Raw genomic sequence first — 17,250 nt, 5'->3', positions numbered from 1 at the left:
CCATGCCTGGCATAGTTTAACAAACCCGTTAAGGTCGCGAGGTTTAGTAATTTGCGTTGTGTTGTATCGCATACAAGAGCCCACTGTGTTGCATATGTTTAAAAGGTTTGCTGTCTGGCTGGGCGCGCGCGGGCAAGTCCGCGTTGGTGACGTCACAGCCCATTTCCGCGTGACGTATTCCGTGCGTGCCGACGTCACCCCTCCCTCCAGGGCAGTGGTGGTAATAAAGAAATAGACGCCTTGCCAATTATCTCGGAAAGGCCTTGGGAGTTTCAAGGCCCTCTCCCCCCCCCCCTTGTTCAGAAGGAATCCAGCCACATTGGGGGATGATATCTGGCCAGTTACACTCACGAGTGTCTGTTTGGCTTTAACTTGGGGGGTGGGGACACACCGGAGGATTCCAGGCAAAACCGTGTCTCTCTCTCTCATCATCATCACGGTGGCTAGGAGATGTTAACTACCTCGCCTGGTTTACAGGAGGTCGTGGGTTCGATCCCGACCCTGACGCCTGCTGTATGTTTGGAGTTTGCGTGTCTCTCTCTCATCATCATCACGGTGGCTAGGAGATGTTAACTACCTCGCCTGGTTTACAGGAGGTCGTGGGTTCGATCCTGGCCCTGACGCCTGCTGTATGTTTGGAGTTTGTGTGTGTGTGTCTCTCTCTCATCATCATCACGGTGGCTAGGAGATGTTAGCTACCTCGCCTGGTATACAGGAGGTCGTGGGTTCGATCCCGACCCTTGACGCCTGCTGTATGTTTGGAGTTTGCGTGTCTCTCTCTCCCTCCCCGCGGTCGCGTGGATTTTTTTTCCCGGTCCTCTCGGTTATCCCCTCCATATTTAGAGACATGTGTTTTGAGTATTTGGCTGCTATAAATTTCCACGTCATACTCAACTTTGGTGAGCTATCATTTGTGGCCAGGTCGTTTCTGAAAAATAGCTATTTCATTCAGTGGGCCTTACCTGGTAAAATAAAAAATAGTTTAGTTTAAGTGAGAGGTCATCATCATTATTGTCATCTTCACCCATTTTCAATCCACTGCTGGACAATGGCAGAGCCAGGATTTTCAGGTAGAGGGGGCAACCACTCCAGCAATGAAAAATGATAGAGGAGTTGTTAGTAAGTAAGGACTTGTCCCTTGCTTTTTATTCGATGCGTGTGCAGCGATGGCACAGCCATCGACCGAGGGTCGAAATTGAACCGTGTGTGTGATCGGCATTGCGCTCGCTTAAGGATGCCTTCAGGGAAGTCGTGTACTGTATATGTAGTGGGTTCCAGGAGACTTGAGACGTACATCTACAGAACATGAATAACCAGTGGCATCTACATCTGCAGAACATGAATAACCAGTGGCATCTACACCTACAGAACATGAATAACCAGTGGCATCTACATCTGCAGAACATGAATAACCAGTGGCATCTACATCTCAGAATGTGAAGAACCAGTGGCATCTACATCTCAGAACGTGAATAACCAGTGGCATCTACATCTCAGAATGTGAATAACCAGTGGCATCTACATCTGCAGAACATGAATAACCAGTGGCATCTACATCTCAGAATGTGAAGAACCAGTGGCATCTACATCTCAGAACGTGAATAACCAGTAGCATCTACATCTCAGAATGTGAATAACCAGTGGCATCTACATCTGCAGAACATGAATAACCAGTGGCATCTACATCTCAGAATGTGAATAACCAGTGGCATCTACATCTCAGAATGTGAATAACCAGTGGCATCTACATCTGCAGAACGTGAATAACCAATGGCATCTACATCTACAGGAGATTATACAACTTTTAAAGCCATTCCCCGTGTTTAGTGTACATGCCGTACAACACGTTTGGGATCGACGTACGGACAAACCTCTGGAACCTAACTCATTCGTAAGTAGAGGAGTCCCTGTAGTCTTGAGACTCAGTGAAGCTTCTCTGGGTAAATAAAACGACATTAGAATGTTTGGGAATGTAAATTATTTATTCTGCACGCGGGATGAAACCTGAAGAAAATAAACCACAAATATCATGGGTGGAAAAAACCCGATTTTTCCAGCGACAGGCATCGTTTTTTTTTTTTGAAACAATTAAACCGGATTTCTCCCAATCTCAGATGATCGGGTTTGATATAAAAAGACAATTAAACCCGATTGTAAAAAAACCCGACTGTGCCACCCTTGACAAATGTGCGGTTATTACGCGCAAATAATTACCCACCTTTAAGCCAACAAAACCCACTTGCTGTGCGGCCTTCTCGATGCCCAGACAGGGGGACGTGTCGCACGCGCGTGTGATTTCTGCAGAACTCTCCACGTGCAATTAAAGCACACTCATGCACAACCGACCGGTGGTAGTCGACTGACGAGCTGGGAGGAACCTACCCTGTGGGCTTTGTCGCGGTGAAACACAAAAAAACAGCCAGCGGTCCGTGTGGCGTCCTCCGAATCAACGGTCAGCACGTTCGGCTACGTACGGTGCGAAAGAAGTTCGACATACATCCACTCAACTTTTGAGTGTATGTGGTCACACGCACTTACGTTTGCGGTGTCTTTTGTTTCGACTCTCGTGTTTTGATGTCCCTGTTCGACTGAAGCATCGCGCATACTTGCACTTGAAACTTTTTTTCCTGGCGTCTCCTGCTCTCGTAGTTGCTCTGTTTTTGGTTTCGATTCGCGTTGTGTTTAGTTCACGACCGTTAACTACCTCGTTTGCTCGCTGTGCAATGTCCCTCGGGGGGGACCCTGCTGTGACTCGTTCTCTGCAATGTCGACACTTTTTGTCTTTTGTTTTTTGATGTGCTCAGGAACCACGGATCTCCCGTGTAAACTAGCCGGGCAGCTGGCTAAACGGGATCATCCGTGATTTTAAGCTTTCGTGACTGCAGGAATCCATACTCTTTGGTTCTTTCGGTGAAGTCACGTAGGTAGAAAAAGAAAATATAAAATAATATATCACGACGTTTCGATCGCAACACAAGCGGTCGTCCTCAGGCGGAAAAAATAATCCAGTGGAACTGCTGAACCAGCGAGAGAGCTGTTACAGCAAGAGGTCATATATGTGGCGATGGGCAACACTAAACTCAAATATTTGAATACAGTATACATATTATTACTGTGAGACATCTCCTTTACCAGTGGCAAAGATATAGTAACAGGTTTTTACCCTTTCAACTGGTACAAAAAACTGACACCTTTTATACAAGGCATCATGTTTGCAATAACCACAACACAAGCAGTCAAAATGCAAACAAAAAGAAACAACTCTGATAATGGTAATGATATGCACTGTCCTTGAAGTTGATTGGTCCACACCCGAGACAGCTTTTCTTAGAGCCTAGTCTCCATTGGTGTTGGACCAGATGACGCCAAAATGCGTACAACTCAAAAACAGTGCACTATCAGAGTATTGAGAGCTACAGTGCACTATCAGAGTATTGGAGACTAGGCTCTAAGAAAAGCTGTCTCGGGTGTGGACCAATCAACTTCAAGGACAGTGCATATCATTACCATTATCAGAGTTGTTTCTTTTTGTTTGCATTTTGACTGCTTGTGTTGTGGTTATTGCAAACATGATGCCTTGTATAAAGGTGTCAGTTTTTGTACCAGTTGAAAGGGTAAAAACCTATTACTACAGTATACATATTGTTATTATGTGAATGATACTATTTCATTCGAGAGGGGGCCCCATGTGCTTCTCATGATCAACATACGAGACAGTTTCCTAATCCGACGAGGGAGACAGTGCCATGTCCAATCCTGTCTACAGCCATGAGCCAGTTAGTGGTCGAAATTCCACATTCCTAAATTCTGGACGAGCATCCAAAACGATGGCCAATGTTGACATCACGCATACAATGTGGCAACTCTACGCCAACAACTGCCTCGTAATGAAAATATATAACGGTGTCAGTATTATGGGGGGGGGGGGGGGTCGTCACCGCTGTAGGTTTACGGATTACGGGTTTAATTCCACGTCAGTGGGGGTGAAGGTGAGTCGAGTGGCGGAGGGCGGTAGAATTGGAGGGGGCGTTAGTGATGATCATCTCTCTCCTTTGCTCAAAATAGGAGCAAGGACACGCCATCGACCGGATTAAACTCTGTAATCTGGGGTTAAAGACGCGCATCTGCCCTGCACTGGCACCACGGGGATGGCCCCTTGCTCTTGACCTCATTTAGATGTTGAGTGGCGATAGAGGGGAGTAAGATTTACAATATCATCATCCGAGCAGGCCGGGCCACTGAGTGTAAAACTTAAACTAAACTTTGTATTTTACCAGGTGAGGCCCACTGAGCTTAATACGTCTCTTTCGGAAGCGACCTGGTTATCGCAAATGATTGCTCAACGAAGTGGCTCATCATGTGGGAATTCATAGCATATTCTTGGGTCTTTCGGTAAAGTCACGTTGATAGGTTCAAAGAAAACAAAAGTAACAAACTACGACGTTTCGATCACAACACAAGCAATCGTCATCAAGCGATCTAAACGTCGTAGTTTTTGTTATTTTCTTTGAACCTATCTACGTGACTTTACCGAAAGACCCAATAATGTGAATTCCTGCAGTCACGATAGCTTTAAGTCAAGATTTAAATGTATAGCAGTAGCCAAATATTCTAAACGTGCGCGTTTTCTAAATGTGGAGGGAAAAACCGGAGGACCCGGAGACACGCAAACTCCAAATATATAGCGGCAGGCGTCAGGGTCGGAATCGAACTCACGACCTCCTGCATACCAGGCGAGGTAGTTAACATTTCCTAGCCACCGTGATGATGATGATGAGAGAGAGAGACGCAAACTCCAAATATACAGCAGCAGGCGTCAGGGTCGGGATCGAACCCACGACCTCCTGCATACCAGGCGAGGTAGTTAACATCTCCTAGCCACCGTGATGATGATGAGAGAGAGACGCAAACTCCAAATATACAGCAGCAGGCGTCAGGGTCGGGATCGAACCCACGATCTCCTGCATACCAGGCGAGGTAGTTAACATCTCCTAGCCACCGTGATGATGATGAGAGAGAGACGCAAACTCCAAATATACAGCAGCAGGCGTCAGGGTCTGGATCGAACCCACGACCTCCTGCATACCAGACGAGGTAGTTAACATCTCCTAGCCACAGTGATGATGGCGAGAGAGACACGCAAACTCCAAATATACAGCAGGCGTCAGGGTCGGGATCGAACCCACGACCTCCTGCATACCAGGCGAGGTAGTTAACATCTAGCCACCGTGATGATGATGAGAGAGAGAGACGCAAACTCCAAATATACAGCAGCAGGCGTCAGGGTCGGGATCGAACCCACGACCTCCTGCATACCACGCGAGGTAGTTAACATCTCATAGCCACCGTGATGATGATGAGAGAGAGACGCAAACTCCAAATATACAGCAGCAGGCGTCAGGGTCGGGATCGAACCCACGACCAGGCGAGGTAGTTAAGAGCCCGTTGCCAATCCGCTGCTGGACGGAGATCTCTGCAAACGAATGTCATTCCGAGGAGGTTGTTTGGTTGTACTTCACCACACTGGTCAGTGTGGCCTGGTGAAGGGCGGGGGGCGACCAGAACCACTTTGGCAACACGAGGCACTGACATCAGCTAGCCGTGGCCGGGACTTGAACTCATGTTGGTGGGTTCATTATAGCGCAGTGTACCAATCGCCGTGGCATCGCCGCCACCCCGTTGCAGAAATAGTGCGGAGCATTCCTTCCAGTGGTGTCTTTTAAACAAAACACCGCAGCTTAATCCGGACGGACAGGTTTTATAATACACGCCCTGCGTTGTGCTGAACCGTAGTGGTAATCACAACATTGAACAAAAACCTGTTTGTATGTATGGGGCCGTCCATAAATGACGTCACGCACCTAGATAAATATAAGCAACACGTTCTAATTAAATAGACTTTTTAATAAATGTTTCTCCTACAACATCAGAGTGCAGCGCCACATTAAATACTCACTACAATAACAATAGTTTAAAGCGATTTGAAGCATGTTTTTTTTTGGGGGGGGGGGGCAGAGCTTTGTGACGTCATATTTGAGGGGGGGGTCTGACTTTTTGTGACGCCGTGTAGCGAGGGGTGGATCAACAATCGTCCAAAATCGCGTGACGTCATTAATGGACGGCCCCTATGTATGTTGAACTACTTGAGCAGCGTGCGAAGCCACACGTGCTAATGGGAGTTGGAGCGATGATTGCCTGTTTCGCCGTCAAGTTTTCAGTGTGGAGGTAATCAACACCGTGGAAATCCTGAGTTCAAATCTGGGGTTCAGGCGTCTGTCATTGTGAAGCTGGGTTCTCATGTAGAGTGTGAATTGATGATCTCATCCCCGTCACTAATGACTACACGCACGCACGCATCATTAACGGGTGAAAAAAAAACCGATGACGATAACTTTGGTTATGCACTCAATTTGGCAACATGAAAGACCGTAAAATACTGTCTGGGTCTGTCAGACTACGGGCATCGTTGCTGCTGGGAAAGTGCTGGCCCCTGGTGTAAGTAAGGCGTCACCCGAAGTCGTTTCAGTGGTTCTGCGCAATCTCTTTGCAAGGACCGTTCTATACTAGGATGCCCATAGTACCATTGAGTTCACATCGGGGGAAAGATAAAACATAGATATGATGTATTTGTATAACGACTGATTGCTCAGAACCATGAGTGGGCTCGGACAAGACGCATCTCGCTCGAAGGGATGACCGGGAGTGGAGACTAGCGGCGGAATCGCAGCCAACGTAGAGAACACGCCCCAGATTGCCACATCCACCGTGCAGATGGAGTGATGCGGATCAGCCCGCGCTGAGACGGATCATTGCCTCGCGAGACTGTGAGAGAGGGCGGTGGCTCGGGGAAAACCTTCATCCAGAAGTGGATCGATCACGGCTGATGATTAATGCCAGAAACCGTTTTTCTGCCACCTCCAAAGACAAAGATCCCCCTTATAGCCTTAACACACTGTTGGGGCTAGTACTGTTAGCAAGCACAAATATACACACACACACAGACATAACATTTTTGAAAAGGGCCACTACGATGGCAAGATGTTAACTACCTCGCCTGGTATGCAGGAGGTCGTGGGTTCGATCTGAAAAAGAGCTATACAGCTCAGTGGGCTTTATCTGTTAAATTGTTTTTATTTTAAAGAGTTCAATAATACATAGAGAAAGAGTCCAGTCGCGTCCTTCAGGAATATCGGCACCACTGCCGCCACCGCGTGTTCCGCCCGAGTGTTGAATCCAAGCGCTCGCTGTGCTACGGAATGCGTGTCGCGAGCGCAGGAATGGGATTGGTGCTGCTGCGGCGGTGGATGTCCGGCGGCGTTTGCCGCAGCCTCGCCCGCATGGACGGCAAGACGGTGGTGATCACGGGCGCCAACACCGGCATCGGCAAGGAGACCGCTGTGGACCTCGCGCGCCGAGGTAGCGGCAGAACAAGCGAAACACAAACACGCAAAATTTGAAATATTCATGACGTGAAGAAACGATTATAGAATTAAATCGTGGACCCCGCCCCCCCCCCCGCATAGAGGCAATGGGTTGAATCGCTCGAGGGATCGGTCGTTAAGCGTCAATTGGTCACCTAAGCACGTTACACCCTAGAGTGTCGATTTGGGAAGCGTCTAAATCATCACGGCACCTTGAGACATGGTACACAGTGGGGTCGGGGGAGGGGCATGCAATGGGCCGGGGTCACGACCGCTGGGGGGAGTAGGAAGCAGAGGGGACACTAGTCAAAGGCAGCGGACAGAAGAGGCCATCAGCCTGGACTTAAAGCGTGGTTGCGGGGGGAGGGGGATCAGCAGTGGCGATGTGCGGGGGGGAGGGGGGGGAGGGGGGGAGGGGGGGGGGAGGGGGGGGACCCCAGTCCAGTAACGGCAGCAGAACAGGACCCCCTCCAGCGGGGATCGCCCTTCAAAAAGAGCTTGCGAGCTCAACGAGCCTCCCGCCGGACACACTAAAAAAAAAACCGTTCGAATTTGAGTGAACAACTGTAGAGGTGTTTCGTACTAAACGATATTAACGACGATAAAATATCGCTCGAGTGAATTCCCGAACAAAGCCGCGCGTGCCGGCCAGGTGCGCGCGTGGTGCTGGCGTGCAGGGACGAGGGCAAGGCGCAGGCGGCTGCCGACGAGGTGCGCCGGCGGAGCGGCAACTCCGACGTCGTCGTCGAGCGCCTGGACCTGGCCTCGCTGGTGTCCGTGCGCGAGTTCTCGCGGCGCCTGCACGACACCGAGAAGCGGCTCGACGTCCTCGTGAACAACGCCGGTGCGCTGGCGGTGTTCCCCCGCTGCTCCCACCGCCGACCCCACTTGCCACCGCCCCCTCTCCGCCACTGCGACGAACGAATTCCGACTAATTCTAGATTTGAAGCTTTCGTGACTGCAGGGATTCATATTCTTGGGTATTTTCGGTAAAGTCACGTAGGTAAAAAAAAAAATTAATAAAAGTAAAATAAAAATGTAATAAAAATCACGACGTTTCGGAGGCAACACAAGCTTCCGTCTTCAGGTGGAACCGTCACAGCACGCTTGCTGTATCAAGTAAATTAGAAATTCCAAGAGATCCGACCCCGTATATATACTGGTTGAGGGGGCAAGAGCCAGGACAGGCCCCCTTTTTATTATTATGGTAAGGTTGGTGCGGCTGAAACTACGGCTAGTCTACATAACAAAGGACTGAGCCTTTGTTTTGTAGACTGGCTGAGAGGGGGGGTGCCAGAGTTGTTGAAGTGCAACTGCTGCTAATGGGACCGTGCCCCTGCCATGTAGATGGTAAAAGCAAAAAAGCAGGTCAGGAAAAAACAGCCTCCTGCTATGTTGCTTGGTGGGTAAAACTTAAAAGCGGGAAACCAGCGTGTGAAAAAAGAAGCTAAACATGAATTCCGACTGCGGCGCAGAACGATGACGCGCGGCATTTTTCGCGAACACAAAAGACCGCGACCCGAGCTCGGTGTCGCTCGAAAGCCAGGCCTAAAAGAGGCGGTGGGGCCTTTGAGAGGTCTGGGGCCTTTAATGCTGCTGTGAATGTGCAGTGAGTGGGATGGCGATGGTGGTCGCGTTCTCAACGACCGGGGGCTGCCATGGAGAGACGACGCCTCACAGGACCAGTCCTGGTCGTCGGTGTAGAGAGGAGGAGGAGGACGTTGTGAGTTACACTGTACCTGGTAGCGGCATGTAAACATCAGCAGTGGGGAGACAAAGGCAGCCAGGCGCGGTCCGAGATACACCCAGAGCCGTCCAAAGGAGGGGTGCATAGCCCGGGACAAATCACGCAGTGGGGCCCCCCCAATGCCTTCCAACTAAACCGGAAAGCGCAGACCCCAGGGTGGTCGCCCAGATTCGTCGTACCCTCGGGAAATGACTGGCCACACACCACACCCTTATGTTCCGGGGGTTAAAAAACGCTCGCTAACAGCACTTGCCCAAAACGATGGATGGGACTACCGGGGAGGGAACCTTTGGCAATCACCTTTGCGTGTGCATTTGGCAGGGTTGATGCGGTGCCCCAAGTGGAAGACCGAGGATGGCTTCGAGATGCAGTTTGGCGTCAACCACCTGGGCCACTTCCTGCTCACCAACCTGGTGCTCGACATGCTCCAGAAGTCCGCCCCGAGCCGCGTCATCAACGTCTCGAGCCTCGCCCACACGCGTGGTGGGCGGCATTGCACACACCCAGCCTCAACGCACAACCGCTTCCAGAATTACAATCTTCGAAACAACATTTTTTTCGTCTTCTTTCCCAACTCGGCCGCCCCCCTCACCGCTTTGTTACGACTGCCTGACCGGCGTCGTGTGACGAGGTGAAGAATCCATGAGGAGGTTTTTTTTGGGGGGATTAGATCGCGTAAGTATATGAATGTGTCGTTAAAACCCGCTACCACCCGACACAGCCAACTAGTAAGGGTTCTAGATTTGAAGCTTTCGTGACTGCAAGGATTGATATTCTTAGGTTTTTTTCGGTAAAGTCACGTAGGTAAAAAATTTAAATTAATAACAGTAAATAAAAATAAAATAAAAATCACGACGTTTCGGAGGCAACACAAGCCTCCATCTTCAGGTGGAACCGTCACAGCACGATAGCTGTATTTACTTTTATAAATTTTAATTTTTTACCTACGTGACTTTACCGAAAAAACCTAGTAAGGGTTAAAAAAAAAAGTCAAAAGTCACTTTATTGTCAGGTGTGTTACATGCATGACATACAACACAGATGAAATTACAGTCCTCTCTCTTGGTCCCACGGTGCAACCAAGCAATTAAAAAATGAATCACAATTAACAGATATAAATAAACAATAAACAATCGGCGATCAACACAAGATAAATAATCAAAAATGTAATAGACTTAAAATAAACAACAGTCAAGAATTATAAAATGTAAAATATTATTTAAATAAAATATTTAAAGAAATAAGATATTTAAACCGGTGTGGTAGTGCGATGTAGTGCAATGTGCAGTCCAGAGATCAGAATGTACGAGTGAATGTGTGTGTGGGGGTTGGGGTCAAGGGGCAAAGGGGGGAGGGTGGGCAAAGGGGGGGAGTGATGGTAGAGCAGGGAGGGAGTTGAGTCTCCTGACAGCCTGGTGAAAGAAACTGTCTTTGTCACGTAAGCAGAACGTGGCCAATTCGTCACTAGTACAGCACACCGGTTGTGTTTGGAGAGCCAAGCCACAACATTTGTTTACGCGGGTTTTAACGACACAATTATATATTTACGCAATCTAACCCATAAAAAAAACCTCTTATGGATGATATCGGTCGCGAAAGCCTACGTGTTAAACTGAATCCATGAGGAAATCTCCCAGAGTCGTGCATCCTGTGTGTCAGAGGTCAGCCGCAGTCGAGGGTTTTTCTGACCGTTACTTTACCCATCAAAAGATTCCTCCGTCGTGACTTAAAATGTTCGATTTATTTCAAAAAAATTCCAGAATAAGAGTTGCACTTTTCCCAATGAACACCCTTCTAGGAGGATGTTTTCCCCATTCTTATACGTTCATGTGTCCATTTCTGGTGGGCCATGCAATTGGATTGAGTCCACTAAAATCACTGTTATATATATAAAGAAATTTCAAAATCATAAAGTCGCAACAATTCCTAAATGATCGCAGTGGGGCTGAATTGTTAGGCCCCTAATTGTTGCATGAATGTGTGAATATGAAGGCATGTTATTTTATCTACTGAAAATGTGTCAATAGGAGCTTCAAAGCTCATCGGATTCGTCCAGTCGACGTAAAGATTCCGATTTTATTTACCTGTTTATGTTTTGTTGGTTGACAAAAGGCAAAATCCATTTTGACGACATCAACCTGGACGAGAAGTACAACCCTGGCACGAGCTACAACCAGAGCAAGCTGGCCAACGTGCTGTTCACCAGGGAGCTTGCACGCAGGCTGCAGGGTCTGTATACTAGCCAAGTGCACGCAGCGCCTACCCACACCTTGACTCACACAGACGCACGCACGTGCACACGCACACAACAACAGCAGCCGCCGTTCATCACTAAGTGGCGGTGACGTCACCACAGCGCCTGTGCCAGGCTCGGTGCACTTTGAGGCTGAGGGAAGTGTCGAAGGCTCTCTGGCATCATCAGGTCACGGGACATGCCCAGGTGCCATGGATTGACTTAGATGTCTGGCAGAGGCACCAACTGTGCTCCCTACTGTGCAAACTTGATGCGTTTTAACTGCCCTGTGCTCTGCTGGTGTTGGGAAGGCGACTGTCTCCAGCTGCCCAGTAGCTTCCTTCACGAGCCTTCTCCATTGAGGCCGATCTTGACACCGTCTGTGCCAGTCATCGGCATACACACACGCACGCACGTTCCTACACAGGAAGGCAAAACATAACAAGACGTGTTTCTCCTGCTACTCTTTGACAATCTTGGATAACTTGCTTTAGTTTGGCTTTTGGAACCTTCAGTTGTTACATCGAATATAAAGAATCCTAAATGTGGTCTGTCACTTGGAAACCCGCATTTTTTTAATGTAATGTTTGTCAAGGTATTTCTTGTTTTCTTACAAATAATGCCAATTATGTAATTGTCAGCAGTAGATTTAGACTAATAGTGGACACAACTGTAAGGATGAAACAGAAGGAGAAACAATATTAACGAGACAGCTAAATGAGGCAAAAACATCTGCTTCAATCGTGACAACTCATTGAATCGCTGGTTGGATGAATTATTATTGGATGAATTATTACAAAGCTACCACCCAGCCTTCGTGTGGCCTTCATCCAGCAAGACAGATCATGGCTGACTGGTAATGATGGGAATGATGCATAAGATTGGCTTAACCTGGCCTCACTTAAGATTCCTTTGCATGGGGAGGTGCAAGCACCCCCGACAGGAAAACCAGACGATGACAATGATGACGATGATGACCAGGCGGCGATGACGACGACGACGACGACGATGAACGCCGTGCTGCATGCCTGCGTGGTCGTGCTCAGGCACGGGCGTGACGGTGAACTCGCTGCATCCGGGCGTGGTGAAAACCGAGGTGGGGCGCCACGTGTTGGACGGCGTGGCGGCGTGGAAGTGCGCGATGCTGTACCCCCTCGTCCTGCTGCTCTTAAAGACGCCCCCGCAGGGCGCGCAGACCTCCATCTACTGCGCCGTGGCCGAGGAGCTCGAGGACGTCTCTGGCCTCTACTTCAGGTGACGGCACCCACCCCGCGCAGCGCCTCCCTCCCATCCGCTGAACGTGGGCTCTCACCCTGCCATTGTCGCTCGAACAGCTGCCCGCTCACCAGCACGTTTGACCGTCACCCACGGGTTTATCTGCCCACCCACCCACTCGCCCGCTCGCTTATTCACCCACTCGCGCAGCTACCTGGCCACCAACTCGCCCGCCCGCTCATATGCGCGTTTAACTATCTTGCTTGTCTGGCCCACTCGCCCGTTCACCCACTCACATGCACAGCTGTTTGCCCACCCACCCATGCATCTGCTCACCTGCACTCACCCACCTGTTCACCCACCCACCCCTCCACCCCCACCGGTCCCACTCACCATGCCTATTTTGGGGTGTGTTTTTTTTTCTTCGTCCTGCCGCCATTATTATTCTTGCAGTGCCATCGAGGTGATGTCACAAGATCATTAAAGAGGCTGCTCCAACGAATGGATGAAAACCGATCCCTAACGCCTCCCATTTCCCCGATGTATTCACGCCGTATGTGGCCAACTGTGCTCATCGGAGGTGCGGGATAAGCACAACAAACTAAACAGAAAAATCGCTTCTAAAGAAATGAGTTTTCAATCTAGTTCCAAAAGTGCATAGCTCTAGTGGCTTTTCTAATATCGGAAGGAAGAGCGTTCCAGACGGCCGTGGAGGCGCATCTGAAAGCGTGTGAGACGCGGTGACCGTCTTTATTTGACAGCTGGCCAAAAACACTTTTTATTTTTTACACTTGTTTTTTAATTGCTCTTTTTCATAAGCGACCTGGCCACATTTGATAGCTCAACGAAGTGGCTTATCACGTGGAAATGTATAGCAGGCAAATACTCTAAATGCACGTTGATTCTAAATGTGGAAGGAAAAAAACGGAGGACCTGGAGGAAAATTCCATGCGACCACGAGGAGATAACATGCAAACTCCGAATATACAGGTGTCAGGGTCAGGATCAGGATCGAACCCACAACCTCCTGCATACCAGATAAGGTAGTTAACATCTCGCCACCGCGGGGCCCTGCTGCTGCTGCTGCCGCCAAGGAGGACGACCGGAGTTCGCGCGACGAACGGTTCACCCTCCTTGATGAGATGGGCGAGTTATCGTGGTTCAGTTTGTGGTGAGCGCTTTTCAATTTCTTCCCCGCAGCGACTGCGCCCCCAAGGACGTGGCACCGCAGGGGAAGGACGACGACGCGGCGCGGCGCCTCTGGGAGCTCAGCGCCCGCATGGTCGGCCTGGAGACTGACGGAAAGTGAGGTTGCCGTGGCGACATCACCACGTGCCGCGCGGCACCGCCCTCGCCGATCAGCAGTGCGCTTGGCAAAAACGACATCGCCGTTGTCGTGTGGCAGCGCACCACTCTTGCCGTGCAGCAGAGCGCTCGCCAGACGACAGTGTGGTTGCTGCGTACCGTTTCTCACGACGCCACTCTCACCGAATCGATGGATGGGCTGGGTGGGCACTTGCTCGGCAGGGGCGATGCTGTTGTTTGGAAAACACGCCGTCGATCGGAAAGCGCGGTGACTGCCGGTACATGCTCCTGGCTGCTTGGCACCCGCACCCCGTGACAGAGCAAATCCTTGAGCCGCAGCAGATGATCCCAAATTATCAATTTAAAGTAAGTTTTACACGCACAATGCAGGTATTGAACTGCCCGTGCAATAATAATAAAAAAAATCCATGCTCTGCAATTAATTGGCATCAAATGCTCAGCCACTAGAGGCGCTAAATTCACCACGATGTACCAAAAATAATAATAAATATCTTCAAACGAATCGTGAACTCAAGTTGCGACGATCGATCGAAACGCAAGAGAAGCGGTCACAAACCCGCACACAGCGAAGCGCCCATAGGGTCAAACGGCCCTCGTGATCAACACAGCGCGGCTCGACCTTCCAGCAGTGCACGTATACATGCTTTAGAATTCGCAGCATATTTGACATCGGCATTAGGCAGATTTAGAATGCACAGTCACGTGGTCTGCAGTGCAATAACCCCCCCCCCCCCGTCCGTCCGTTAACCCACGATCTCACGGGGCCACTAGACAACCTCACGTCACGTGCACACTCTGCCACGCGGTGCTTCACTCGCGACCGCACTGAAATCTTCCTCCGTCCGCCACCACTGTATGTGTATAAATCATTTCGCGATGCGGTAGGATTTGCTTGAAAATTAGCATTATAACCAGCATGTCAGAATCGTTATGTTCAGAATCGGAACCTTTATTTATCCTTTGGAGGAATCCGACGAGCTCTGAAGGTATTTTTTTCGACAGATGTCCAGTAGGCGCGGGTCGGCAAGTCGCAACAATGAGCGAGAGGCCGAACCACGAGTCTCAATACCGTCGCTGCTGTTGCCGTGGCGACTGTTGTCGTTGCTACTCTCGCACGGCTGGAATCGCGAGGCTTGCAGTTCGCAAATGTTGAAGAAAATGTGTTTTAAGGTCTGTTCGAGATATTAAAAGGGGGTGCTATGGCTAATACTCAGAAGTGCTTCACTAGAGGGTGGAATATGAACCGCTCAGCCCCAGGGGTCGGCAAACCTGTGGCTTCTTCTTGGTTCTTTCGGTAAAGTCACGTAGAATGGAAATAATAGAATAATAAAAATAAAACATAATAAAATCATTCTCACGACGTTTCGGCCACAACGCATGCAGCCGTCCTCAGGTGGAGAGCAGGTCTGTCGAGAAGACAAAGTCTGAATGACACACTCCAGGCTTGGAGCGTCTATTTAAGCTGGGATGGAGGGGGGAAGGGCGCCTTGACAAAAGAATGTGCATATCAAGAGGAATTTAGCATATTTATGGGCTCTTTGAGGGACCGTTGCTTTGTGACGGTCATTCATTAAGGACCACCGCCGTCTCGTGTTCACCGCACAGTGTTGCATTGCGGGCTCTTGAAATATTGAGGGGGGGTTTGTTTTCTTCTTCTTCCACCGAATTCGAAAAAGAATGGCTCTTCCTGTTAATATTGGTTTGCCGACCCGCCTGGTGTCGTGGGCCCGTGGAGTGACGAGCAACGCGCCAGGCCTTGTGAAGAACACGTGCTGCACGAAGCATACAGAACGCTGTTAGCAGCCGTGCAGTTTCAACGATGTCAAGCAAGCAAGCGGTACGCACGTTCAGGTTTATTTCGTCTTCACACCGTTGTTGTGTGGGGAAAAACTCCAATGCAAATGCTTGAACAAGAGCACGTAAACGCAGAACCGCCTGCTCCAGCAATCACGCGTTAACGCTAGGGTGCAGTGTTGGGCCACGAGACGGCTACGCGACTGTTTCTTGTCCATAGACGTGAACAAGACATTGCTTGCACGAGCTCGTACGAGATATTCACAGAGCCGACAACCCATACGGTTTACCCCGTATTCTGAGACAGGGAAATTTCGTTATCAGGCCCATACGGCGTACAGCCGTTTCAATAAAAAAAGCTATGTTTGTCTGTGTTTCTCCCTTGTAATGGGAACTTTGTAGGATGAACGTTGAGATTTATAAGGGCACGGGGTGAGCAATAAGGTCTGAATTGGTCTGTAATAAGGTAGGCCCACTGGTAAGGGGTTGACGGGTATGTAGGCAACATTGCATTGGTTATAACACGAAGCAATCAAACCGGCACTGACTGTTCATGCACGCGCGCGCGTGTGTCTGTGTTAAAGTCAGTGGAGTAGCATGGTTGAAACGGTGTCAAGTACAAATAATGTAAACGGGGTTCCGTATCCAATTCCCCTCGTAGCCTGGTGCCTGGGCCCATCGGGCCTGGTGACCCCTTTTCAGTCGCACACCCGGTAGCTAAAACCACCGTGCTAAAGGCGCACATGATGTGTGCGTTATGATTGTGGGATGGTGTCACTTAGAATCGTGCAAATCGAATTGGCTAAGACGAAAGGAGCGTTACTTGAAATATTGTGTTTTCAGTAATAGTTCTTAGTAATAATAACAATGTTGCAATTTTGATTTGAAGCTTTCGTGACGGCAAAGATCCGTACTCTGGTTCTTTCGGTAAAGTCACGTCGGTAGAAAAAAATAATAAAATAAAATACGACGTTTCGGTCGCAATACAAGCGTCCGACGGACTTTGTTCAATGCAACATTTTGTTTGCGGTAGTTGCTTTGTGCAATAAAATGCATTGTTAAAATGTCTGCTTTGGTCGGCATATATGGACGGTGAAGATGTTGTTGTGAACAATACCACTGATACCACCACACACATCACCATCGCATCCTTCTGCTAGATCGGTGGTTATCAAGCTGGGGTGCGCGCTGCACCCCCTGGGGATGCGAGACGTGGACAGATTTCTTTAGAAGGTAAATCATCGAAAGACAAATTAAGCACGGACACGTGAGTACAACTACTTAGTCTTGATTTGAAGCTTTCGTGACCGCAGGAATCCATACTCTTTGGTTCTTTCGGTAAAGTCACGTGGGTAGAAAATAAAGTAAATCACGACGTTTCGGGTGCAACACAAGCGTCCGTCATCAGGTGGGAAAGCCGAAACGTGATTTATTTTATTTTATACCTACGTGACTTTACCGAAAGAACCAAAGAGTATACAACTACTTAGTTTCATCAAACCCTATGCATTTAT

The 17,250-nt window shown here is 49.2% G+C and overlaps 1 protein-coding gene across 3 annotated transcripts in view; it reads left to right on the top strand.

The window, feature by feature from the left end:
• Nucleotides 1-16,995, top strand: part of LOC144930995 (retinol dehydrogenase 13-like) — a 43,095-nt gene extending 26,100 nt beyond the window's left edge. For all 3 annotated transcript variants that reach the window (XM_078854843.1, XM_078854844.1, XM_078854842.1), the window contains exons 2-7: nucleotides 7,276-7,416; nucleotides 8,074-8,265; nucleotides 9,490-9,651; nucleotides 11,281-11,397; nucleotides 12,448-12,655; nucleotides 13,817-16,995. In XM_078854843.1, coding sequence (XP_078710969.1) covers nucleotides 7,276-7,416; nucleotides 8,074-8,265; nucleotides 9,490-9,651; nucleotides 11,281-11,397; nucleotides 12,448-12,655; nucleotides 13,817-13,925 — 929 coding nt within the window. In that variant the 3' untranslated portion in view covers nucleotides 13,926-16,995. The remainder of the gene's footprint in view (nucleotides 1-7,275; nucleotides 7,417-8,073; nucleotides 8,266-9,489; nucleotides 9,652-11,280; nucleotides 11,398-12,447; nucleotides 12,656-13,816) is intronic.
• The last annotated feature ends 255 nt before the right edge of the window (nucleotides 16,996-17,250 follow it).

Source organism: Lampetra fluviatilis, chromosome 3, assembly GCF_964198595.1.
Source record: "Lampetra fluviatilis chromosome 3, kcLamFluv1.1, whole genome shotgun sequence".
NCBI lineage: Eukaryota > Metazoa > Chordata > Hyperoartia > Petromyzontiformes > Petromyzontidae > Lampetra > Lampetra fluviatilis.
The sequence above is the reverse complement of the archived record's forward strand: the minus strand, read 5'-3'. Positions and strand labels throughout refer to the sequence as shown.